A 26,934-nucleotide genomic window follows, 5' to 3' on the forward strand; every position below is an offset into this window, starting at 1 on the left:
TCATTCTCAGAAGCAGCAGGGCTAGGAAGGTGTAATTCAGTGCTTGTATTGCATACATGCATAAAAATAGAAGAAAAGAGTGCAGGCTTCTAAACCTGTGAAGGAGCAGGGCTTAGGGGAAAAATCATGGGTGCAAATCCCAGCTCTGCCACCCCTTGTGTGCTGTGTGACTCTGGGTAAGTCACCTAACTTCTCTGCCTCAGTTACCTCGTCTGTAAAACGGGATTAAGACTGAGCCCCAAGTGGGACAACCTGATAACCTCGTATCTACCCCAGTGCTTGGGACATACTAAGCACATAACAAATACCATTTTCAAAAAAGATCTGTGAGAATCTTGGGTGGTCAAAATCAGGTATTTCGAAAGAATACCACTATGAAAACATTTTTTTCCATCTGACAGTTTTATATCCACTTAATTCCATCATTAGACGCTTGGCTTTGACAATTTTCATCTGTCACAGGGGGAGTAAGACTGTGAGCCCCAGGAGGGACAACCTGATTACCTTGTATCTACCCCAGCGCTTAGTACAGTGCCCGGCACATAGTGCTTAAATACATTATTTGATATTTTTGTTTTACACAAGCAGCTTCAAATTTTTCCACTTTCTAGACTAATGGCCCATTTCCTTCCATTAATACTTTTTAAAAAATGCCAAAGCCACCCCATGCAGGTTTTTTTCCAGTGTAATTTAAGTTCTTTGAAGACATTTAAGATACGACTAGTATCAAGCATAAACTCCCTGGTCGGTTTTCTCTGAATGCCTCTGGTATCTCAGGCTAGAGACGACCTTTCATGACCTTTCACCCGAGCAACATCCCTGAATCCATAAAAAGAGCACACTGAATTGAAATGGCCAAGGGTCCTCTTACAAAGCATTATGTCTAAAAGACTTAAAATCCTGGATTCCAAGAGGTCTTCTGTGGCACCTCTTTCTCTTCGTAGCAAATGATTTCGTCTCCGATGTTAAACTCCATGTCTTCATCCAAACTGAGACCGCAGTCGTTGCCGGTTTTTATGACAGGAACATCATCCTTATGGTGCTTTAGTGAAGATAAGTGCCCTGAAATGAGATAGTATGATCACACACAGGATCAACTCCCAGAGGTGAGTTTTCTTACCAATCAGTGGGAATTATTGAGCATTTAACTGTGTGCAGAGCACTGTAGTCAGCATTTGGGAGATGGCTTAATTTTATCCAGCATAAATATCACAGTGCTAGATTAATGATTGCAAAGCTGGTTTCAACTGCAATGGATAGACAGCATAAACTCCTGATGTGCAGAAGCTGTGGCTTCTAGTAAAATTCCATTCATAGCCAGCAGCCCAATAAAGAACATTTGATATTATGGGGAAAGTTTTAAGAATTAATAATGGTTATAGAATTAGCTCTTGGCTGATTTGTTTAAAACACTGCTGAGATTTGGGAAGAGAGAATTTTGGTTCAAAAGGAAAAACTCCGGTTGCAGATGACGGCAGCCTAACTCACCTCTCCAAATCACATTTCCTCCTCGCACCAGCTTAAACTTCAGCTTTTTCTCCAATTGCCCCTTCTGGACCCTGCAACCTGCCACGGGAACTTGCTTTTTTCCGACTGTCACAAAGAAAGTAGCCAGCACAGATGCCTCCCCTAAAGGAAAGAGGAAACCAACATGTAATGAGCAAAAATAGATGTACAGATTATTGCTAAAAAGTTTCTGGCTTCCTGCTATTGCCCTGGAAGGCGATATAAAAATAATTATAATTATGGTGTTAGCGCCATGTGCACGGTTAGATACAAGCAAATGGGGCTGGACATAGTCCCTGTCCTGCGTAGGGCTCATGGATGAGAAGCAGCGTGGCTCAGTGGAAAGAGCCCGGGCTTTGGAGTCGGAGGTCATGGGTTCAAATCCCAGCTCCGCCAACAGTCAGCTGTGTGACTGGGCAAGTCACTTAATAATAAGAATAATAATAATAATAATGGCATTTATTAAGTGCTTACTATGTGCAAAGCACTGTTCTAAGCGCTGGGGAGGTTACAAGGTGATCAGGTTGTCCCACGGGGAGCTTGCAGTCTTTAATCCCCATTTTACAGATGAGGTAACTGAGGCACAGAGAAGTTAAGTGACTTGCCCGAAGTCACACAGCTGACGGTGGAGCCGGGATTTGAACCCATGACCTCTGACTCCAAAACCCATGCTCTTGAAAGGAGGGAAGGAGATGGGAAAGGAGGAGGGAAGGAGATAGGGAAGGAGATGGGAAAGGAGGAGGGAAGGACATGGGAAAGGAGGAGGGAAGGAGAAAGGAAAGGAGGAGGGAAGGGAATGGGAAAGGAGGAAGGAAGGAGAAAGGAAAGGAGGAGGGAAGGAAATGGGAAAGGAGAAGGGAAGGAGATGGGAAAGGAGAAAGGAAAGGAGGAAGGAAGGAAATGGGAAAGGAGAAGGGAAGGAGATGGGAAAGGAGGAAGGGAGGAGAAAGGAAAGGAGGAGGGAAGGAAATGGGAAAGGAGAAGGGAAGGAGATGGGAAAGGAGAAAGGAGATGGGGAAGGAGGGAGGGAGATGGGAAAGGAGGAGGGAAGGACATGGGAAAGGAGGAAGGAGGGAGAAAGGAAAGAGTGCAGGAGGCCGGAGCGGCCTGTGTCCTCACGCACCTTCTCTGTGCCTCAGTTACCTCATCTGTAAAATGGGGATTAAGACCATGAGCCCCACGAGGGACAACCTGATCACCTTGTAACCTCCCCAGCGCTTAGAACAGTGCTTTGCACATAGTAAGCGCTTAATAAATGCCATCATTATTATTATTATTATGAGGTAACAGGCACAGAGAAGTGACTTGTCCAAGGCCACACGGCAGAAAAATGGCAGAGCCTTGATTAGAACCCTTGACCTGTTGCCAATATGTTGCCAATTTGTACTTCCCAAGCGCTTAGTACAGTGCTCTGCACACAGTAAGCGCTCAATAAATACGATTGATGATGATGATGATGACCTCCTGATACCCAGGCCCGTGCTCTATCCACTATGGCCATGCTGCTTCTATTACATCAACAAGGGAACCAAGAACAGGGGCCTGTGATCAGCGCTTAGAACAGTGCTTGACACATAGTAAGCGCTTAACAAATGCCATCATTATTATATCCTGGGCTCTGGGTCTGGCTCCATTCGTCTTTCACTGCTTTTATTCCTGACTGGTGCCCTTCATCGACGTCTGGGTTTCGGATTATTCTTCCTCATCAAATTGATTCTCTGCTGGGCTGAATTTTGGTAGTTGAAGTAGTACTTGAGTTTTGCTAACGAATGTTTCCGCCATTAAGTGAAACAGCACTGAAGTGAAGAACACAAGCCAGGAAATCAGAGGCCCTGAGTTCTAATCCCGGCTCTGCCACCTAACTGCTGTGTGACCTTGGACAAGTCACTTCACTTCTCTGGGCCTCAGTTCCCTCATCTGCGAAATGGGGATTCAATCATTACCTGGTCTCCCTTCTACATAAAAATGTGAGCCCCATGTGGAGCCTGATGATCTTGTATCTACCCCAGGGCTTAATAGAGTGCTTGCCGCACTTACTAACTATAAGTTAGTTATAAGTTAGTAACTAACTTACTATGGTAAGTGCTTAACAAATACCAAAATTATTGTTATTATTATCAGAGTTCTTCTTATTATTATTATAGTATTATCATATATGATATAATATATAATATAATTATAAATCATATTATATAATCATGTATATCATAATTATATTATAATGCAATATATTTTATTATATGTTATTATTATGTGGTATATTATATTATTAAAATAATTACACTATTATTATTATCTGATTATTATCAGAGTAAGTGAAAAATAATTTAACAGTGATGTTATGATACATCCCCTTTCCCTAGACGGACATGCTTCCATTTATCATTATTCTGCATTTACAGGCCATCAACTGATCAATCAGTGGTGTTTACTGAGCGCTTACTATGTGCAGAGCTTGAAGGAGTATTAGAATTAGGGGTACGTTCCCAGTCCTCCATAAACTGATCCATAACCCTTGCATTTCCCCAGGAATATACCGTGCAGATCTCTTACGTAAGAGCGTTAGAAGGATGCTAATGGATCGCAACCCATTTCTGCGTCCGGTCTACAACAGTGTAACAGGGCACAGTGAGGACCAAACCACCTCTCATCTTCCCTAAAACAGAGTTTTTACCAATCCTCGTGGCCTCACCGACTACGTTTTCTTCCACAGAGGGAGCCAACCGGCTGCTCAGTTCTTCTTGTAAGTCTTCGATAAGTCGGTAGATGATGTTGTGAAGTTTAATTTTTATGCCCTTTTTCACAGCTAACTGCTGAACGTCTTTACCTGCATTCACACTGAAGCCGTATACAACACCTGGCAGACAGAAATAGAACCGGGTGACTAATTAACACAAACAGTGGAAGGCTTTGCCTTTTGCTCAGCAAAGGAGAACTTAACAGTTTCCTTACCTTGCTCCATGATTAATTACTGTTTAAAGTAATAAAGATACACCAGGTTTCAAACACTTACGATGACAATGGAAAGACTTTAGTGGCTGGTCTAAATTTTTCAAGTTTATTAAAGAACTCCATCATCATCATCATCAATCGTATTTATTGAGCGCTTACTATGTGCAGAGCACTGTACTAAGCGCTTGGGAAGTACAAATTGGCAACACATAGAGACAGTCCCTACCCAACAGTGGGCTCACAGTCTAAAAGGGGGAGACAGAGAACAAAACCAAGCATACTAACAAAATAAAATAAATAGAATAGATATGTACAAGTAAAATAGAGTAATAAATATGTACAAATATGTAACTCCACCAACTGACTTTAAATTAAAAAGGCATAAAATAAAAAGCTCCTCCCTTTGAATTTTTTTTAATTTATAAAAACCTGGCTTCACCTCAAACTCTGACACAATCAATGGTATTTATTGAGCACTTACTGCGTGCAGAGCATTGTAATAAGCACTTAGGAGAATACAACAGACGCATTCCCGGACCACAAGGCGTTTACAGTCTAAAAGACAAGACCACGAATCATGCAGAAAAATCCCACTGACTAAAACATGCAGACTTGCTGGTAATCAGGAGATGGGAACTTTACCTTGGAATGTTTCAGCAAGGTTAATATCATTTTCACTAATATCGCCTACTCCAAAATGAACTAGCTCCAGTTCACATTCATCTGCAGCATCATAGGAATCGATAATATTTAAGAGGGCTTCAACTGATCCATCCACATCACCTAAACGGAATAAAAGTTCAAAACTGTAGGCATCAAAACCGTAGGTACCAAAATTGACCGCCTAATGGAAAATATCTAAATCAAATTTATTGAGTACTTACTACGTGCAGAGCACTGTGGCAATTACAGGGCTAGATCTCTTTATATATATAAAAAAACAACCAGTGAAGGTAATATCTACATTCACTGTGGTCCCAACTTACTACTTATATAATTTTTAATAAAAGAGGGAAAAGTTCCCATGAGAGATTTTAAAGCTTTTAGGTTAGTTTCCAGAAGGACACAAAATTGTCAAGGAGCGAAACTGCAACCAATAAACAAGTACCTTTAATAACCACAGTGAGTTTGTTTGAGTTGCTTTCTATTCTCTCTTTGGGTCGAACTAGTTTTACTCCTTTCCTCTCTTGGTACTTCATAAAATGTCTCTCTTTCCAATTCTTAACGCCAAACTTGTCACGTTCTCTTCTATGGGACTCTTGGTGTTCTCTTCGTTTGGCCTCAATCGTTTCCATATCCTCTTTCATTTTTTCCTGGTCTTCAACGTACTTTCTCCAGTCAATAACTTCACGGGCCCTTTGCTTTGCAGGAAAAAGCCCAACCGTTATGTACCCACATGACAAAATGGACTGTTAAGATGCTAAATGCTGTTGGGTTATGGAACTAATTGAGGTCATCATCATCATCAATCGTATTTATTGAGCGCTTACTATGTGCAGAGCACTGTACTAAGCGCTTGGGAAGTACAAATTGGCAACATATAAGAGACAGTCCCTACTCAACAGTGGGCTCACAGTCTAAAAGGGGGAGACAGAGAACAAAACCAAACATACTAACAAAATAAAATAAATAGAATAGATATGTACAAATAAAATAAATAGAGTAATAAATATGTACAAATATGTACAAACATATATACATATATACAGGTCACATACAGAAGTATTTTCTAAAGCAGTTTTTCACCTTGCTGGGTTTAATCAACAAACTTAACATGTCTAGAAAGCCCCGTCTATATGCTATGGGGGGAAAAAATTCGATTCCATGCAATTAAACGACCTCTTAAGATCTCTTATTAATGCTTACAAAGCTACGTTTGCATTTTTTTTTTACTTTGAACATGTTATTCCACAAAAGGTGATAGATATTTATTAGTTAATTTGGCTTTACCTCAGATTCTACTTCAAGAATTTCTTCTCCTGCCGAAGGAAGGTCTCTCCAACCTGTAATTTGTACCGGTGTGCTCGGGCAAGCATCAGTCATTGTTTTTCCATTTTCATCAAACATTAGGCGCACTTTTGCCCAGCTCGTTCCAGCAACCAGAATTGAACCTTTTCTTAAAGTCCCTCTTTGAATTATGGCTGTAGTGACTGGACTAAAAAAGAAAAAGAAAAGTGAGTTAAGCTACTTTGACATTTTTAGGCCAAAACGAAAGCAAAACGATGTGTATGACTTCATTACTTCAAATATTTGAGATGGGAGCTATTGCTTGGAAGTTTTAAGAAATGATTTAAGAGTCCACAGGCAACAAAACCCATTTCAATCTATGTCCAAGCAAAAAAAAATCATTCCTTTGTTTTCCGCTTTTACAAATATTGATTTTTAACACGGTGATAGCAGGACCATATGGTCAAAGGTTAAGACTGATGTAGTCAAAGTCTGAATTTCGAATCTCATTTTTTCTTCTGGTTCGCCACCCACTGAGGCACCTCGTGGCACCACTGTTTCCTCTCCAAATCAGCAACGGTAAATGGGTATCGTGCCTGGAAATTATTATACTACTACCACCAGAAAGCTCACTATTGCTAAGCATTAAAAAAAGGAAAATGACCCAGAGATCAATGGAAATACCAGAAGGAAAATTCCGTTTTCAAGCTGGAGATGTGACTTTATTAGAAAACATGAATGATAAAAATGGCTAGGAGTTCAGCTGTGTTAACAAGCCTACCCTTTTCCTTTATCCGTCCGCGATTCGATTACTGTTCCTTCCACTGGCCCAGTGGGATCAGCTTTCAATTCCAACATCTCCGCTAGAGCAACTGTCGCCTCAGCCAAAGCTATCAGATTGTCACCCTTGAACCAAAAGAGCCATATTGAACCATATTAATGCCTGGATGGTCAATCAATCAATCAATCGTATTTACTGAGCGCTTACGGTGTGCAGAGCACTGTACTAAGCGGTTGGGAAGTCCAAGTTGGCAACATATAGAGACGGTCATCATCATCATCATCAATCGTATTTATTGAGCGCTTACTGTGTGCAGAGCACTGGACTAAGCGCTTGGGAAGTCCAAGTTGGCAACATATAGAGACGGTCATCATCATCATCATCATCAATCGTATTTATTGAGCGCTTACTGTGGGCAGAGCACTGGACTAAGCGTTTGGGAAGTCCAAGTTGGCAACATATAGAGACGGTCCCTACCCAACAGTGGGCTCACAGTCTAAAAGGGGGAGACAGAGGACAAAAGCAAACATACTAACAAAATAAAATAGAATAGATATGTACAAGTAAAATAAATAAATACATTTATTTATTTTAATTAAAGGTCATAGTCTGCCTGGTCTCTACCCTTGAATACTCCCAAATCCTCCCCGCCTTTTTCACTGACTGAAGAGCAAAGACCTCTGATCTAATTATTCTCGCCTTATCTTCCCGATCTAACTGCCAATACCTCCTCCACAGAACTGGAATTTCTCCCAATTAACGAATTTCAGCTTTGGAAACAAATCAAAAAAAAAAGATAGGTTGGCGGCAGCTGCCTCCTCCTTTTCTCTTCCCTGTCTCCAACCAATTAATGGGACTGAGGGCCCACTGGGTGCAGAGCATTGTGCTAAGTGCTTGGGGGAAGTACAACAGAATCAAAAGGAAAGCTTCCTGCCCTAAAAGAGCTTAAAATGAACTGAGGGGAAGAGGCAAATTAGTGAGCGCTTAACAAACACCATTCAAAAAAAAAACACACAAAGAAAAGGTGTATAGCTGGAAGATGCCAACTGGTTGCAATTTGTTGCTCCCAATTCAAAAAGCTTCTGACTTGGCCTTACCCAGAACTAAAGGTAACCTTAGACCCCAAGCGTTGTAGCTCTCCTGACCCTCGAATAGAAATTTTAAGGCATTATAAATAACCTCAGAGAGAGTTACATGTAGTCAAGTGTTGAACTTTCAAGAATTGAAGAACTTGAAGAATATCGACTTGCTTCACTTGGGGAATCGACTTTAATTATAAGAAGTCTCATCCAGCTGTTTCAACACTTAGTGACATCTTTGGTTGCCGAAGCAGAACCAAAGTATATCATACTTATATCATTAGAAGCAGCGTGGCTCAGTGGAAAGAGCCCGGGCTTTGGAGTCAGGGGTCATGGGTTCAAATCCCGGCTCTACCAACTGTCAGCTGTGTGACTTCAGGCAAGTCACTTAACTTCTCTGTGCCTCAGTCACCTCAACTGTAAAATGGGGATGAAGACTGTAAGCCCCCCGTGGGACCACCTCATCACCTTGTAACCTCCCCAGGGCTTAGAACAGTGCATTTATTTATTTTACTTGTACATAGCTATTCTATTTATTTTATTTTATTAATATGTTTGGTTTTGTTCTGTTTCCCCCTTCTAGACTGTGAGCCCACTGTTGGGTAGGGACCGTCTCTATATGTTGCCAACTTGGACTTCCCAAGCGCTTAGTACAGTGCTCTGCACACAGTAAGCGCTCAATAAATACGATTGATTGATTGCACATAGTAAGCGCTTAATAAATGCCATTATTATCATTATACTTATAATGTTCTTGAAATGCTTTTTAATTTGTTAAGTCTTCCCGTATATTTCCCGGAGACCTACTCTATCTACACGGCCAGTCCTAAAAAAACACGATATGCAAGTATCAAAATCCCTGCCACTGCAATGACGTCCGTGACATCCGAGTTTTCATTCTGCTCTAATTTCCATTTTATATTACGAAAGCACACTGATGTCCATTCCATCCCCAATCTCCCTCAGAACAAGGTCTCTTTTGAACCCCCCCAAACTTTACCTTAAGTGCAGAAATATGAATGGCTTGAACATCACCCCCAAACTCCTCACAAACCACATCATATGCCAGCAACTCTTTCTTGACCTTTTCAGGGTCGGCTCCGGGTTTGTCACATTTATTTACGGCCAGGATGATTGGAACTGAGGCAGGAAAAAAAAAAAAGGAGTTGCTAAACAGCTAACACGTTTTCTCTAAGAATAGGTCGTGTGACACCTTTCCTCCCAGTGACAGACACCCACCTGCTCCTGTCTACTCCTTGCCCTTTGGAACACTTACCTTGGAATGAGATGGTGAAAATCAAGCCAGAAAAGTTAAGATTTGGGGTCAGGAGCTGAGTCTTCGTATTGAGATTTTACTTATTAAACAGAATAAAGAAATCACCCGGGTCCCCCGCTAACTTACTGCCAGATCTGTAAAACAATCGTAACGGAGGTGAGCTAATTCCAGACTGACTTATTTCATGATGGCTTCCTGTGGAATTTGGGCTTCAAAGTGAGTTTCTGGCGTCTGAATTGTTGGGTTGAAGTGTTTACATAGGACAAATTCATTCAGTTGTATTTACTGAGCACTTACTGTGTGCAGAGCACTGTGCTAGGCGCTTGGGAGAGTACAATACAATAGTAAACAGACAATTCCCTGCCCACGGTGCATTTTTTCTTTCCCCTCACGTGGGTTCTGCGGTCCAGGGATTGATTTAACCATGCCAGAAGGAAACAGAGTAAAGACCAGAAATATATTCATCATCATCATCATTATCAATCGTATTTATTGAGCGCTTACTATGTGCAGAGCACTGTACTAAGCGCTTGGGAAGTACAAATTGGCAACACATAGAGACAGTCCCTACCCAACAGTGGGCTCACAGTCTAAATTACCTATTCAATAGGTAATGGCAAAAATCAAGCTCTTCCTTCGGTATTCCAAGTAGATATCATTGGTTGGAATCACGAATAATGAGACGTATAGGGGAAGGATGATTTTTCAGGAAATGGGTTCATAGGGGGAAAAAAATCGAAAATCAGCAATACCCTTTTATAGTTTAAAAAGGTATTGGTTGGAATCATGAATAATGAGACGTATAGGGGAAGAATGATTTTTCAGGAAATGAGTTCACAGGAGGAAAAAAATCGAAAATCAGCAATACCCTTTAATAGTTTAAAAAGGTATTGGTTGGAATCATGAATAATGACACGTATAGGGGAAGAATGATTTTTCAGGAAATGAGTTCATAGGGGGAAAAAAATCAAAAATCAGCAATACCCTTTTATAGTTTAAAAAGGTATTGGTTGGAATCATGAATAATGAGATGTATAGGGGAAGAATGATTTTTCAGGAAATGAGTGCACAGGAGGAAAAAAATCTAAAATCAGCAATACCCTTTAATAGTTTAAAAAGGTACTGGTTGGAATCATGAATAATGAGACGTATAGGGGAAGAATGATTTTTCAGGGAATGAGTTCATAGGGGGAAAAAAATCGAAAATCAGCAATACCCTTTAATAGTTTAAAAAGGTACTGGTTGGAATCATGAATAATGAGACGTATAGGGGAAGAATGATTTTTCAGGGAATGAGTTCATAGGGGGAAAAAAATCGAAAATCAGCAATACCCTTTAATAGTTTAAAAAGGTATTGGTTGGAATCATGAATAATGAGACGTATAGGGGAAGAATGATTTTTCAGGGAATGAGTTCACAGGAGGAAAAAAATTGAAAATCAGCAATACCCTTTAATAGTTTAAAAAGGTACTGGTTGGAATCATGAATAATGAGACGTATAGGGGAAGAATGATTTTTCAGGAAATGAGTTCACAGGAGGAAAAAAATCGAAAATCAGCAGTACCCTTTTATAGTTTAAAAAGGTAGACTTTTTAATAGCAAAATCTACTACGCGTTCATTAATTTAAAGCCAGTGAAACTGAAAAATGGCTACCTGTGCATTCAATTCTTTTCCATGAGACCTAAGCACTCACATATAACTAAAATATAGACAGAGGAACCTGGGGCAGAGATAATGGAGCAGATGGCAGCAAAGAAAAATCAGTATGGACCGCTGGCGTCTGTATTTAGGTAGCACCAAGACCAACACAACTCAGTGGACGCACGAAAACTCTAAAACCAGTCTGTTGTTACTGCGAGCCAAAACTTCCTCTCTGCTAATGTGTAAGCTACACTCTGGACTGTAAGCTCGCTGTGGGCAGGAAACGTGTCTGTTTATTGCTTTAGTGTACTCTCCCAAGTGCTTAGTACAGTGCTTTGCCCACAGTAAGTGCTCAATAAATATGAGCACTTAGAGAAGCAGCGTGGCTCATCACCATCATCATCAATCGTATTTATTGAGCGCTTACTATGTGCAGAGCACTGTACTAAGCGCTTGGGAAGTACAAATTGGCAACATCTAGAGACAGTCCCTACCCAACAGTGGGCTCACAGTCTAAAAGGGGGAGACAGAGAACAAAACCAAACATACTAACAAAATAAAATAGAGTAGATATGTACAAGTAAAATAGAGTAAAAAATATGTACAAACATATATACATATATACAGGTGGCTCAGTGGAAAGAGCCCGGGCTTTGGAGTCAGAGGTCATGGGTTCAAATCCCAGCTCCGCCACTTGTCAGCTGTGTGACTTTGGGCCAGTCACTTCACTTCTCTGTGCCTCAGTTACCTCAACTGTAAAGTGGGGATTAAGACTGGGAGCCCCCCGTGGGGCAACCTGATCACCTTGTAACCTCCCCGGCGCTTAGAACAGCGCTTCGCACGTAGTAAGCGCTTAATAAATTCCATTGTTATGACTGAATGAACGAATGAAAGTTTAGCTAAGGCTTCCGGGAAGTATTCTCAAACAGGGATTTTCAGTCTTTTTGAGAAACCCCTTCGGACTCTCCCCTCACCGAAGAATACTGCGTGGAGAGGAAGCCGAAGTAATAGAACAGGAGAATCTGGAGCAAATACCAAGTATTGTTCTAAGCGCTGGGGTGGCTATGTGAATCAGGTTGGACACAGTCCCTGTCCCCCATGGGGCTCCCACTCTTATCTCCATTTTACAAATGAGGCAACTGAGGCCCAGAGAAGTGAAGTGACTTGCCCAAGGTCACCCAGCAGACACGTGGTGGAACAGGAATTAGATCCCAGCTGCTGCTTCTGATACGGCCACCACTGCCACTTCTCCGAGTTTATGACTCTGGGGCGGCAGAATGACATCTTGCTATGCTCATCATCATCATCAATCGTATTTATTGAGCGCTTACTGTGTGCAGAGCACTGTACTAAGCGCTTGGGAAGTACAAGTCGGCAACAAGTACAAGTCTGCTCCTGGTGAAGGCACGGGCTTTGGGGAACGGGTGGCCTTGGCAGCAACAGGAAGAGATTCTCTGATTCTCTGATATATACATATATATGTTTGTACATATTTATTACTCTATTTATTTATTTTACTTGTACATATCTATTCTATTTATTTTATTTTGTTAGTATGTTTGGTTTTGTTCTCCGTCTCCCCCTTTTAGCCTGTGAGCCCACTGTTGGGTAGGGACTGTCCCTATATGTTGCCAATTTGTACTTCCCAAGCGCTTACTACAGTGCTCTGCACACAGTAAGCGCTCAATAAATACGACTGATGATGATGATGTAGACACAGTTGTTCAATGCTGGAGAAGTGAGAGCATTTATTGGCACTTCATTGGATGAGGCACGCTGTATTAAAATTTGGCAAATACAGAATAAAGATATGACACACTCCCCGATTATTCAGGGTTTACGTTTTAGTCAGGAAGACATATTTCCCTTCCTTCCCAAGAACACAGAGTACTCCTACTTATCCCCTCTTTTATTACTGTTTTTTAATAAATGAAGAAAAAGCAAGGAGTGAAGTTGCGTGACCTAGCGGATAAAGCACGGGCCTGAGAGTCAGAAGAACCTGCGTTCTCATTCTGGCTCCACCACTTGTCTGCAGTGTGACCTTGGGCAAGTCACTTAACTTCTCTGTGCCTCAGTTACCTCATCTGTAAAATGCGGATTAAGACCGTGAGCCCCATATGAGACGCGGACTGTGTCCAGCTTGATTAGCTTGTATCTATGCCAGCGCTTAGTCCAGTGCGTGGCACATAGTAAGCACTTAATACCAAAAAAAAGGAAAAAGAAAAATGAACGATATTGGCAAAACCAATAGTGAAACTGTAAACCCGAAGATCTGCGGGACATCTTTGATCTGGGACTGATGCAACGTTCTTATACTAGGCCTGTTAAAGCCAAAAAAAAAATATTAAACCATCAACATTAAACCACATACCATACCTTGGGCACTTTTGGCATGTTGAATAGACTCAACAGTTTGCTTCATGACTCCATCTTCTGCTGCTACCACCAATATGATAATGTCAGTGACACGCGCACCTCTTGCCCGGATTGCCGAAAAGGCGGCGTGCCCGGGAGTATCCAGGAAGGTTATCTTTTCCCCAGAAGGTAAATAAACTGCGAACAAAAATCAAAAGACACCAGCGACTCAAATGGGACCATCTTCATCTTCGGGTTGAACAGCGATATTTCAAATTGGACGTTACTGCCCGAGCAGGGGACGGCGACAAGTTTGCTACGGGTCGAGTTCTCTGAAGAAAAAGAACCGCCATACAGCCTCGCCCTTTGGTGTTCCCTTGGCTCTGTTTTGAAGTAGCAGTTAAAAAAAAAAATCAAGGCACCAATGGACCACAGCTGCTGATAACCGGGCGACAAGATAAATAATGGCTGTTACAGAAATTAGGTGGCTAAGAAAGGGAAATGAGAAGCATTTCACTTGGCAAATGGGCCAGATTTAAGCCGACAGGAGCGAGGATAATGAAACCCCACCAAGTAAGTCAGTCAACTGTAGTTATTGGGCATTTACTGCGTGCGGAACAATTACTAGTCGTTTGGGAGAGTTCAACAGAGCGGACATATTCCCCGTTTGAGCCCCTTTCCAAAGTTTGCCGCCTTCCCCACCACCACACAGATATTCTCGCCTCTCCCCGTCCCCCATATCGCTGGTTTGAACGGCGACGGTCGGAAGTGGGTGGGGGAGAAATGCCGCAGGAAGGACTGCAAGATATAGCGGGCTCCTCTCGCGGCTTGAGGACAGAGGGCCCAGAGTAATTCATTTTTTCCCCAATTAATCATGCATTTCGGAGGGTAACTCTCAGAAGCAGCCCGGTCTAGTGGAAAGATGATGATGATGATGGCATTTGTTAAGCGCTTACTATGTGCAGAGCGCTGTTCTAAGCGCTGGGGGGGATACAATGGGATCAGGTTGTCCCACGTGGGGCTCACAGTCTTAATCCTCATTTTACAGATGAGGTAACTGAGGCTCAGAGGAGTTAAGTGACTTGCCCAAGGTCACACAGCAGACATGGGGCGGAGCGGGATTCGAACCCATGACCTCTGACTCCAAAGCCCGGGCTCTTTCCACTGAGCCACGCTGCTTCTCGAAGAGCAAGGGCCTGGGAATCAGAGGACCTGGGTTCTAACCGCAGCTCTGCCAACGGTCAGCTGTGTGACTCTGGACAAGTCACTTAATATCTCTGTGCCTCAGTTACCTTATCTGTAAAATGGGGACTAGCCCGTCAGCCCTATGTGGGACAGGGACTGCGGCCAACCTGATTCCCTTGTATCTGCCCCAGCATTTAGTACGGTGCCTGGCATATAGTTAGCGCTTAAATATCATGTGAAGAAAAAACAAAACAAATCAAACAAAAATACTCTTCCAATTCCACATCCTCTAAGTGCTTCTATATTATTGACCAGCCATCACCACTGGATTAGCAAGCGATAGGTGCTTAACTTTTCTAAAGATTAAAATTTGTGTTAAGAAAAGCATTGGCTTCCTCAACATCCAACAGGAGTTATATGGAAGCACTTTACTCATCTTATGTGTATTTTTATACAGAAGGAAGGCAGTTAAGATTTTGAAGGTTCTATACCGCGTTGACAAAAAAGTATACGATGATTTTTACTAGACATATTAACCAATGGAATATAGTGAATACCAACCGCATTTACTGAATGCAAAGCATTCTGTATTAAGCACTTGGGAGAGTATCCCAGAAGCAAAATCAATCCATAAATTAATCGTATTTTTTGAGTGCTTACTGTGTACAAAGCACTGTATTAAGCGGCGCTTCTGTCATTCTATCGTATTTATGGCGTGCTTACTTGTGTGCGGATCAGTGTATGTATACAAGCACTGTATTAAGCGGCGCTTCTGTCATTCTATCGTATTTATGGCGTGCTTACTTGTGTGCAGATCAGTGTATGTATACAAGCACTGTATTAAACGGCGCTTCTGTCATTCTGTCGTATTTATGGCACGCTTACTGTGTGCAGATCAGTGTACTAAGCACTTGGGAGAGTACAATACAACAGAACAAGCAGACTCTTTCCCTGCCCACAACAAGCTTACAGTCTAGAGGGGAGCTAGACTTTGACATAAAGAAATTCTGGATATGTACATAAAGTGCTGTGGGACTGAGGAAAGGGTGAAAAAAGGGTGAATAAAGTGCAAGACCAACCCCTATGGGTGTGGGAAAAGAGAAAACGAGGGCTTTGTCAGGGAAGGCCTTTTAGAGGAGATGTACCCTGCCCTCAAGAGTATTTTATTAGGTAGTATGGTCATCTGCCTTTACATTTCATCATCATCATCATCATCAATCGTATTTATTGAGCGCTTACTGTGTGCAGAGCACTGTACTAAGCGCTTGGGAAGTACAAGTTGGCAACGTATAGGGACAGTCCCTACCCAACAGTGGGCTCACAGTCTAAAAGAGATGGGAAAGGAGGAGGAAAGGAGATGGGAAAGGAGGAGGAAAGGAGATGGGAGAGGAGATGGGAAAGGAGGAGGGAAGGAGATGGGAAAGGAGATGGGGAAGGAGGAGGGAAGGAGAAGGGAAAGGAGGAGGGAAGGAGATGGGGAAGGAGAAGGGAAGGAGATGGGAAAGGAGGAGGGAAGGAGATGGGAAAGGAGGAGGGAAGGAGATGGGAAAGGAGGGAGGAAGGAGGGATAAAGTAAAGCGAGCAGGAGTCTGGAGCGCCCCAACCAAGGCATAATGGGATAAAGCTCTATTTCCCCTTTTTCTTTAAAACAGTGCAGAGAATATCATTCACATTCCGTTGAAGCAATGCGCGATTAGAGTGCCTACGAAAATAAGACGCTAGATTTGATTTCATACCAAGAAAGGCACCGATGTGCTGAGTGATGCCTCCGGCTTCCATTGCCGCCACTTGAGTTTTTCGAAGTTTGTCAAGCAGAGTGGTTTTCCCATGATCAACGTGGCCCATTATAGTCACAACTGGGGATCTCGGGGCTAATAGAGCTGGATCTGCCTTGGGCCTAGGAGAAAAATACAGCTCTTTCAAGTAAATACCCACTAGAAACATTCTCCGTCTTTGAATCACATTCTGGGATCACGGTTAAAAATGGAGCATAATTTAATTTTCATCCTAAATAGCAATATACTTTCTATTCCAGTCATAAAAGATTTTGCAGTGGCAGTTCTTATGGGATTTGCCTTTCTAATAAAAGTCTATTCGTTTCGAGTTCTATTCTAAGATTAATCCAAAACTTTTCGTAGACAAACAGAAAAAATAAATGTTAGCCTAAAATTGATGATACGAATATTCATATAAAATTAAAGGACCCAGACAGGCATCCCAGCTCCACCACTTGTCAGCTGTGTGACTTTGGGCAAGTCACTTAACTTCTCTGGGCCTCAGTTACCTCATCTGTAAAATGGGGATGAAGACTGTGAGCCCCACATGGGACAACCTGATTACCGTGTATCCCCCCAGCACTTGGAACAGTGCTTTGCACATAGTAAGCACTTAATAAATGCCATCATCATTATTATTATTATTATTAATTCCTGAAAGAAAAGAAAAAGAAAAACCAACTCATAATATTTGTTAATTTTAAATGCTGAAAAGTAAAATGTGAACATTTCTTTTTGTAAACTAATCATTTACCTCCTCACAGCATCTTTGTTTTCTCTGACTTTGACCTTTTTCAGTTTTGTCCATTTATGTTTCATTCCCGATTTTTTCATAACTTCCTTGATCCATATGTCGTCCAAAGGAAAACTGGGTCTTAGGAAATCTTCCACAGAGGTATTCCACAGGGATTCATACACGTGATCTAAAGAAAGATGATGATAATAATAATGATGGCATTTGTTAAGCGCTTACTATGTGCAAAGCACTGTTCTAAGCGCTGAACACTATGATAAGACCCTTTTGCACAACTCTGCTTAATTTTGGGTGATGCAGAGTGTCCTAGTGGATACAGGACAGACCCGGGAGTCGGAAGGACCTGGGTTCTGATCCCAACTCTGCCACTTATCTACTGTATGACCTTGGGCAAGTCCCTTCTCTTCTCTTTGCCTCAGTTTCCTCATCTATAAAATGGAGATTAAGACTGTGAGCCCCACATAGGACATGGACTGTGCTAACCTGCTTATCTTGTAAGCACAGAAAGCGCTTAACAAATACCATAAATAAAAACCCAGCAGGATCAACTGCTTCTTTGCCTTTAAGTTGAAGTTCAAAACACATTACTTCTTCTAAATTAGATCTCTTTGTCACTTTTGAGCAACATTTGCCATGATTTCCAAATTGGAAATAATCCATCAAACTTCAGCCTCCAAAGTTAAATCCCATGAACAAACAGGGCGTGCACATCAGGCTGGTACTGCATTTAATTTTATAGCAAACAAAAGAATGAATTAATAGGATGCTAATCCTTCTTTAAAAAGTGTTCCACAAGCGAATTTCCATGAGCAAATAACCTAAATGGGAAAAGTGCCTTTTTTTGAGAAATGAAAAACCATCTGGAAATGAACTATTTGGTCACAGATTCTGCAGCTATCACAACAAAGCAAGGTTGGATTTAACCATTGTTTAACTGAGCTAACGTCCTATCCAGTTACAAAAACCACCTCCAAATTAGCTAAATGAAATCCAACAAAGCACTAATTATAGGGGCAAATCCAGAACGACTGCAGGTGGAGATGGGGGCGTTCCGGGAGAGATCAATCAATCAATCAATCGTATTTATTGAGCGCTTACTATGTGCAGAGCGCTGTACTAAGCGCTTGGGAAGTACAAATTGGCAACATCTAGAGACAGCCCCTACCCAACAGTGGGCTCACAGTCTAAAAGGGGGAGACAGAGAACAAAACCAAACGTACTAACAAAATAAAATAAATGGAATAGATGTGTACAAGTAAAATAAATAAATAAATAAATGGAGTAATAGAGATGGGCCCGTGCTGTCGCTTATGCCCATTGTTGGGTAGGAACCGTCTCTATATGTTGCCAACTTGTACTTCCCAAGCGCTTAGTCCAGTGCTCTGCACACAGTAAGCGCTCAATAAATACGGCTGAATGAATGACTGAATGAATCGTTCTCTAGAAAAGCTTCGGACTCACCTATACTTTTATCCATGGCTCTGGCAAGCTCTCTAACCGTCATTCCAATCCATACCTCTACTTCTTGCTTCTCCTGTTTGGGTTGGATCGATGGCAATTTCAACCTCCGGCCTCTTTCTCCCTTAAAAACAAGGTGAGAAGCACATGCCGTAAAAAAGGAAAGGGGAAAGACGCTAAGAGGTAACAAATATAAATTTTGCACCAGCTCCGGGGAGGCGAACAGTTATTACATCCTCCTAACTTCGATTTTAGGTTGAAGCCACCGTCAGGCTCGTTAATTCCTGCAGTAAAATTCAATGGCACTATCGAATCAGCTTAATTCAACAGCGAACACCTAACGGGTTGATTTCCTTTCAGTCTGTCAGGTAAACTGTACCTCTTTTGTCGCTAAGAGCCTGTACTGGGATAAAGCCACCCTGATGAACGTGTCCGTCTGCCAGCGTCGTGGGGATTGCCGAGCAGGGCGAATCGATGGTTTCACAGGCCTCCAGTGTTCCCCAAATCCTCTCTTCCGACACAGGCTGAACAACCATCTGCGAGAACTAGGAAACTGCACCAGGTTTTCCAACTTCTGCATCATCCCCTGGTTCATCTTATTCCTATAAAAAAAAAAAAAAAGACATACTTGAATTGGAGAGTGAGCCGAGAAAAGAAACTGACGCATGATACAAAAAGCTATACTTCTCATTAAAAGAGCAAATAAAAATTGTCCCACATTAACTTAAACACCTCTTCCCCAGAGAAGGTGTCGAGAAGCGGTGTGACTCAGTGGATAGACCATGGGCCTGGGTGTCAGAAGGACCTGGGTTCTAATCCTGTCTGCTGTTTGACCTCGGCAAGTCGCTTCACTTCTCTGGGCCTCAGTTACCTCATCTGTAAAATGGGGATTGAGACGGGGAGCCCCCAGTGTGGGCCAGGGACTGTGTCCAACCCTGACTGACTTGTATCTAACCCAGCATTTACAACAGTGCTTAGTACAGTCCTGGGCACATAGTACGGGCTTAACAAACACCATTATTAGAGAAGCAGCGTGGCTCAGTGGGAAGAGCGCGGGCTTTGGAGTCAGAGGTCACGGGTTCGAATCCCGATTCCGCCACACGTCTGCTGTGTGATCTTGGGCAAGTCACTTCCCTTCTCTGGGCCTCAGTTCCCTCATCTGGAAAATGGGGATTAAGGCTGTGAGCCCCATGTGGGACAACCTGATCACCCTGTATCCTCCCCAGCGCTTAGAACAGTGCTTTGCACATAGTAAGCACTTAACAAATGCTTATTATTATTATTATTATTATAAACAGCACTTGGCACATAATAAGCTGTGTGCAGAGCACTGTACTAAGCACTTGGGAGAGTACAATACAGCGGTATTGGCGGACAAGTTCCCAGCCCACAATAATTGTAACTAAGGTATGTGAAACAATACTGGTTTTCCAGAACATCTGACAACCTCAAAGTTGCAATGTAAGTGATCTTCTTAAACGAATTACATTTGGGCCATCGGACAACCTCAAAGTTGCAATGTAAGTGATCTTCTTAAAAGAATTACATTTGGGCCCTTGCGTATTTATTATGGGGATAAAAGAGCATCTTTTCTCCCACACAAGTCCAGCGTTGAGGTACCATGCTGGAAGATTATCAGAAGATAATCCTCATATCAGACAGATCATCATCATCAATCGTATTTATTGAGGGCTTACTATGTGCAGAGCACTGGACTAAGCGCTTGGGAAGTACAAATTGGCAACATATAGAGGCGGTCCCTACCCAACAGTGGGCTCACAGTCTAAAAGGGGGAGACAGAGAACAAAACCAAACATACTAACAAAATAAAATAAATAGAATAGATATGTACAAGTAAAATAGAGTAATAAACATGTACAAACAGATAGACAGATAATTGCTCTCCCCAGTTTCAAAGCCTTACTGAAGGCCCACCTCCTCCAAGAAGCCTTCCCTGACTAAGCCCTCCCCTCCTCTTCTCCCACTCTTTTTTGCGCCGCTCTCACATGCTCCTTCATTCATTCTCCTTCCCATCCCCACAGTACATACGCGTATATCTGTAATTTACTTATCTATTTATTTATATTAATGTCTGTCTCCCCGTCGAGACTCTGAGCTCACTGTGGGCAGGAATTCATTCATTCATTCATTCAATCGTATTTATTGAGCGCTTACTGTGTGCAGAGCACTGGACTAAGCGCTTGGGAAGGACAAATTGGAAACATCTAGAGACGGCCCCTACCCCACAGTGGGCTCACAGTCTAGAAGGGGGAGACAGACAACAAAACATATTAACAAAATCAAATAAATAGAATAAATGTGTACAAATGTGTCTGTTATTATACTGTAATGATGGCATTTATTAAGCGCTCACTATGTGCACAGCACTGTTCTAAGCGCTGGGGAGGTTACAAGGTGATCAGGTTGTCCCACGGGGGGGCTCACAGTTTTAACCCCCATTTTACGGATGAGGTAACTGAGGCCCAGAGAAGTGAAGTGACTTGCCCAGTCACACAGCTGACACATGGCAGAGCCGGGATTTGAACCCATGACCTCTGGCTCCAAAGCCCGTGCTCTTTCCACTGAGCCAAACTGCTCCTCTATTGTATTATTCTCTATTGTATTATTCTCTACTGCTTCTTCTTCTTCTCTACTGTACTCTCCCAAGTGCTTAGAACAGTGCTCTGCACACAGTAAGTGCTCAATAAAAACGAATGAACTGAATGAATGAAGGTGGCTTAGTGGATAGGGTACAGTCCCGGGAGCCAGAAGGACCTGGGTTCCAATCCCGGCTCTTCCACCTGCCTGCTGGGTGATCTTGAGCAAGTCACTTCACTTCTCTGGGCCTCAGTTCCCTCATCTGTAAAACGAGGATTAAATCCGTGAGCCCCACGTGGGACAGAGACTGTGTCCAACCTGATTAGACCGTATCCACCCCAGAGCTTAGAAGAGTGGCTCTGCACACAGTAAGCGCTCAATAAATACAACTGAATGAAAGAGTGTCTGGCACATAGTAAGCGCTTAAATACCACCATTATTATTATTATTACCCCTCTCACCTCTATACTGCACAACCCGCTGGGAAAGAGCCAGTGCTATAAGTCCAGAGGAAAAACGGAGTATATCACGTTCGGATCCAGACGCCAATCTAATCTACGTGAAAGACTTCCAACACATTCATTCATTTGTATTTATTGAGAACTGAAGTCACCCAGCTCACTCTGTACTTACCCCAGCGCTTGGCACATAGTAAGCACTTAACAAATACCATCCTTATTAGTATTATTACTATTTAGCGGGGTCCCAGGTATCCGACCTCCGGCCCAGCCCGGGATGCCCGGTTGCCATGGCAACCTCGGGGTCAGAGGGCACGGCCCGCCTCCCTCCGGTAGCCCCGCGGGTCGGTGGAGGGGAGGACGAGGAGGCAGAGGAGGAGGAAGGGAAGGAGGAGGGAGGAGGAAGAGGAAGGCAAAAACTCCTCACCCTCGCCTTCAAGGCTCTCCAATCAATCAATCAATCATATTTATTGAGCGCTTACTGTGTGCACAGCACTGAACTAGGCGCTTGGGAAGTACAAGTTGGCAACATATAGAGACGGTCCCTACCCAACAGTGGGCTCACAGCCTCGCCCCCTCCTACCTCATTCTTTCATTTATTCATTCAATCGTATTTATTGAGCGCTTACTGTGTGCAGAGCACTGGACTAAGCGCTTGGGAAGTACAAGTTGGCAACATCTAGAGACGGTCCCTGCCCAACAGTGGGCTCGCAGTCTAGAAGGGGGCATCAGTCAATCGTATTCATTCATTCAGTCATATTCATTCATTCAATCGTATTTATTGAGCGCTTACTGTGTGCAGAGCACTGGACTAAGCGCTTTGGAAGTACAAGTTGGCAACATCTAGATACGGTCCCTGCCCAACAGTGGGCTCACAGTCTAGAAGGGGGAATCAGTCAACCGTATTCATTCAATTGTATTTATTGAGGGCTTACTGTGTGCAGAGCACTGGACTAAGCACTAGGGAAGTACAAGTTAGCAACATCTAGAGACGATCCCTACCCAACATTCATTCATCCATTCAATCGTATTTATTGAGCGCTTACTGTGTGCAGAGCACTGTACTAAGCGCTTGGGAAGTCCAAGTTGGCAACATCTAGAGACGGTCCCTACCCAACAGCGGGCTCACAGCCTAGACAGACAACAAAACCAAATATATTAGAGAAGCAGCGTGGCTCAGTGGAAATCAATCAATCAATCAATCGTATTTATTGAGCGCTTACTGTGTGCAGAGCACTGTACTAAGCGCTTGGGAAGTACAAGTTGGCAACATATAGAGACAGTCCCTACCCAACAGTGGGCTCACAGTCTAGAAGGGGGAGGCAGAGAACAAAACAAAACATACTACCAGAATAAAATAAATAGAATAGATATGTACAAGTAAAATAGAGTAATAAATCTGTACAAACATATATACATACATACAGGTGCTGTGGGGAAGGGAAGGAGGTAAGGCAGGGGGGATGGAGAGGGGGATGAGGGGGAGAGCCCGGGCTTTGGAATCAGAGGTCGTGGGTTCAAATTCCGACTCCGCCAACTGTCAGCTGTGTGACTTTGGGCAAGTCACTTCACTTCTCTGGGCCTCAGTGACCTCATCTGTCAAATGGGGATGAAGACTGTGAGCCCCCTGTGGGACCACCTCGTCACCTTGTAACCTCCCCAACGCTTAGAACACTGCTTTGCACAGAGTAGGCGCTTAATACATGCCATCATTAAGTCACTTCACTTCTCTGGGCCTCAGCTCCCTCATCTGTCAAATGGGGATGAAGACTGTGAACCCCCAGTGGGCCCACCTCATCACCTTGCAACCTCCCCAGTGCTTAGAACGGCGCTTTGCACATAGTAGGCGCTTAATAAATGCCATCATTATAATTATTATTATTCTCTGTACCTCAGTTCCCTCACCTGTAAAATGGGGATGAAGACTGTGAGCCCCCCGTGGGACCACCTCATCACCTTGTAACCTCCCCAGCGCTTAGAACAGTGCTTTGCACATAATAGGCGCTTAATAAATGCCATCATCATTAAGTCACTTCACTTCTCTGGGCCTCAGTTCCCTCATCTGTCAAATGGGGATGAAGACTGTGAACCCCCGTGGGACCACCTCATCACCTTGTAACCTTCCCAGCGTTTAGAACAGCGCTTTGCACAGAGTAGGCGCTTAATAAATGCCATCATTAAGTCACTTCACTTCTCTGGGCCTCAGCTCCCTCATCTGTCAAATGGGGATGAAGACTGTGAGCCCCCCGTGGGACCACCTCATCACCCCCAGCGCTTAGAACAGCGCTTTGCACATATAGTAGGCACTGAATAAATGCCATCATTATTATTATTATTATTATTCTCTGTGCCTCAGTTCCCTCACCTGTAAAATGGGGATGAAGACTCTGAGCCCCCCGTGGGACATCCTGATCACCTTGTAACCTCCCCAGCGCTTAGGACAGTGCTTGGCACATCGTAGGCGCTTAATAAATGTCATTATTATTATTATTATTATTCTCTGTGCCTCAGTTCCCTCACCTGTCAAATGGGGATGAAGACTGTGAGCCCCCCGTGGGACCACCTCATCACCTTGCAACCTCCCCAGCGCTTAGAACAGCGCTTTGCACAGAGTAGGCGCTTAATAAATGCCATCATTAAGTCACTTCACTTCACTGGGCCTCAGTTCCCTCATCTGGAAACTGGGGATGAAGACAGTGAGCCCCCCGTGGGACCACCTCATCACCTTGTAACCTCCCCAGCGCTTAGAACAGGGCTTTGCACATAGTAGGTGCTTAATAAATACCATCATTATTATTATTCTCTGGGCCTCAGTTCCCTCACCTGTCAAATGGGGATGAAGACTGTGAGCCCCCCGTGGGACCACCTCATCACCTTGCAACCTCCCCAGCGCTTAGAACAGCGCTTTGCACAGAGTAGGCGCTTAATAAATGCCATTATTATTATCATTATTCTCTGGGCCTCAGTTCCCTCACCTGTAAAATGGGGATGAAGACTGTGAGCCCCCCGTGGGACCACCTCATCACCTTGTAACCTCCCCAGCGCTTAGAACAGGGCTTTGCACATAGTAGGTGCTTAATAAATACCATCATTATTATTATTCTCTGGGCCTCAGTTCCCTCACCTGTCAAATGGGGATGAAGACTGTGAGCCCCCCGTGGGACCACCTCATCACCTTGCAACCTCCCCAGCGCTTAGAACAGCGCTTTGCACAGAGTAGGCGCTTAATAAATGCCATCATTAAGTCACTTCACTTCACTGGGCCTCAGTTCCCTCATCTGGAAACTGGGGATGAAGACAGTGAGCCCCCCGTGGGACCACCTCATCACCTTGTAACCTCCCCAGCGCGTAGAACAGCGCTTTGCACATAGTAGGCGCTTAATAAACGCCATTATTATTATCATTATTCTCTGTGCCTCAGTTCCCTCACCTGTAAAATGGGGATGAAGACTGTGAGCCCCCCGTGGGACCACCTCATCACCTTGTAACCTCCCCAGCGCTTAGAACAGGGCTTTGCACATAGTAGGCGCTTAATAAATACCATCATTATTATTACTCTCTGGGCCTCAGTTCCCTCATCTGTCAAATGGGGATGAAGACTGTGAGCCCCCCGTGGGACCACCTCATCACCTTGTAACCTCCCCAGCGCTTGGCACAGCGCTTTGCACATAGTAGGCGCTTAATAAACGCCATCATTATTATTATTATTCTCTGTGCCTCAGTTCCCTCACCTGTAAAATGGGGATGAAGACTGTGAGCCCCCCGTGGGACAACCTGATCACCTTGTAACCTCCCCAGCGCTTAGAACAGGGCTTTGCACAGAGTAGGCGCTTAATAAATACCATCATTATTATTATTCTCTGGGCCTCAGTTCCCTCACCTGTAAAATGGGGCTGAAGCCTGTGAGCCCCCCGTGGGCCCACCTCATCACCTTGTCACCTCCCCAGAGCTTAGAACAGCGCTTTGCACAGAGTAAGGGCTGAGCAGATACCACGACCATTATGATAATCTTGATGCTGCTCCTTCCCGGGTCCCGGGGCCCTCGGACGGCGGCCGGACGGGGCCCGACGAGGGACAATCCCAAAGCGGACGCGTTCGCGACCCGCCGCCTGAGACGCCCGGCCGGCGGCGTGAGAGCGGATTGGACAGCGTCAGGGGGCGGGGCTCCGCAGCACGTGACCCCCCCCGAGGGGCGGGGCTCCGCAGCACGCGCTGACCCCCCCCCCGAAGGGCGGGGCTCCGCCGCACGCGCTCCCACCCCTGAGGGGCGGGGCTCCGCAGCACGTGATTCCCCCGAGGGGCGGGGCTACGCGGCACTCGCTCCCCCCCGAGGGGCGGGGCTCCGCAGCACGTGATTCCCCGAGGGGCGGGGCTACGCCGCACGCGCTCCCCCCCGAGGGGTGGGGCTACGCCTCACGCCCCCTCCCGACGAGGGGCGGGGCTGCGCAGCACGAGCTCCCCCTGGGGGGCGGGGCTGCGAAGCACGTGATTCCCCGAGAGGCGGGGCTCCGCGGCACGCGCCCCCCCTGGGGGGCGGGGCTCCGCCGCACGCACTCCACGAGGGGCGGGGCTACGCGGCACGTGATCCCCAGAGGGGCGGGGCTCCGCAGCACGTGACCACCCCCAGGGGGCGGGGCTCCGCCGCACGTGACCCCCAGGGGGGCGGGGCTCCGCCGCACGCGCTCCCACCCCTGAGGGGCGGGGCTAGGCAGCACGTGACCCCCAAAAGGGGCGGGGCTACGCGACTCTCGCTCCCCCGAGGGGCGGGGCTCCGCAGCACGCGCTCCCCCCGAGGGGTGGGGCTACGCCTCACGCCCCCTCCCACCGAGGGGCGGGGCTGCGCAGCACGCTCTCCCCCTGGGGGGGCGGGGCTGCGAAGCACGTGATTCCCCGAGAGGCGGGGCTCCGCGGCACGCACTCCACTAGGGGCGGGGCTCCTCAGCACGTGATCCCCAGAGGGGCGGGGCTTCGCGGCACGCGCTCCCCCCCCCCGAGGGGTGGGGTTCCGCAGCACGCACTCCACGATGGCGGAGCTCCGCAGCACGTGATCTCGAGGGGGCGGGTCTACGTAACGCTCGCTCGACGAGGGGCGGGGCTCCTCAGCACGCGCCCCCCCTGAGGGGCGGGGCTCCGCAGCACGTGACCTCCGAGGGGCGGGGCTTCGCCGC

General features: G+C 44.9%; 1 protein-coding gene across 2 annotated transcripts; it reads right to left on the bottom strand.

Moving 5' to 3' along the window:
• Positions 1 to 383: 383 nt before the first annotated feature.
• MTIF2 (mitochondrial translational initiation factor 2) lies at positions 384 to 25,812 on the bottom strand. Of its 2 annotated transcripts, none has more exons than XM_038751675.1 (14): positions 25,647 to 25,812; positions 19,090 to 19,312; positions 18,714 to 18,834; positions 17,253 to 17,421; positions 16,460 to 16,620; positions 13,560 to 13,736; positions 9,266 to 9,405; positions 7,187 to 7,311; positions 6,409 to 6,613; positions 5,567 to 5,819; positions 5,101 to 5,241; positions 4,199 to 4,363; positions 1,489 to 1,629; positions 384 to 1,062 (listed from the first exon to the last, which is right to left on the bottom strand). In XM_038751675.1, exons 2-14 carry the CDS (start codon positions 19,303 to 19,305, stop codon positions 893 to 895), a joined length of 2,184 nt encoding a protein of 727 aa, XP_038607603.1. In that variant the 5' UTR covers positions 19,306 to 19,312; positions 25,647 to 25,812; the 3' UTR covers positions 384 to 892. The 2 variants fall into 2 exon arrangements, with proteins under 2 accessions (XP_038607603.1, XP_038607604.1); XM_038751676.1 differs by lacking the exon at positions 25,647 to 25,812 and adding an exon at positions 24,891 to 24,912.
• Between the last annotated feature and the right edge of the window lie 1,122 nt (positions 25,813 to 26,934).

The sequence above is a fragment of the Tachyglossus aculeatus genome, chromosome 9 (genome assembly GCF_015852505.1).
Source record: "Tachyglossus aculeatus isolate mTacAcu1 chromosome 9, mTacAcu1.pri, whole genome shotgun sequence".
In the NCBI taxonomy this organism is placed as follows: Eukaryota; Metazoa; Chordata; class Mammalia; order Monotremata; family Tachyglossidae; genus Tachyglossus; species Tachyglossus aculeatus.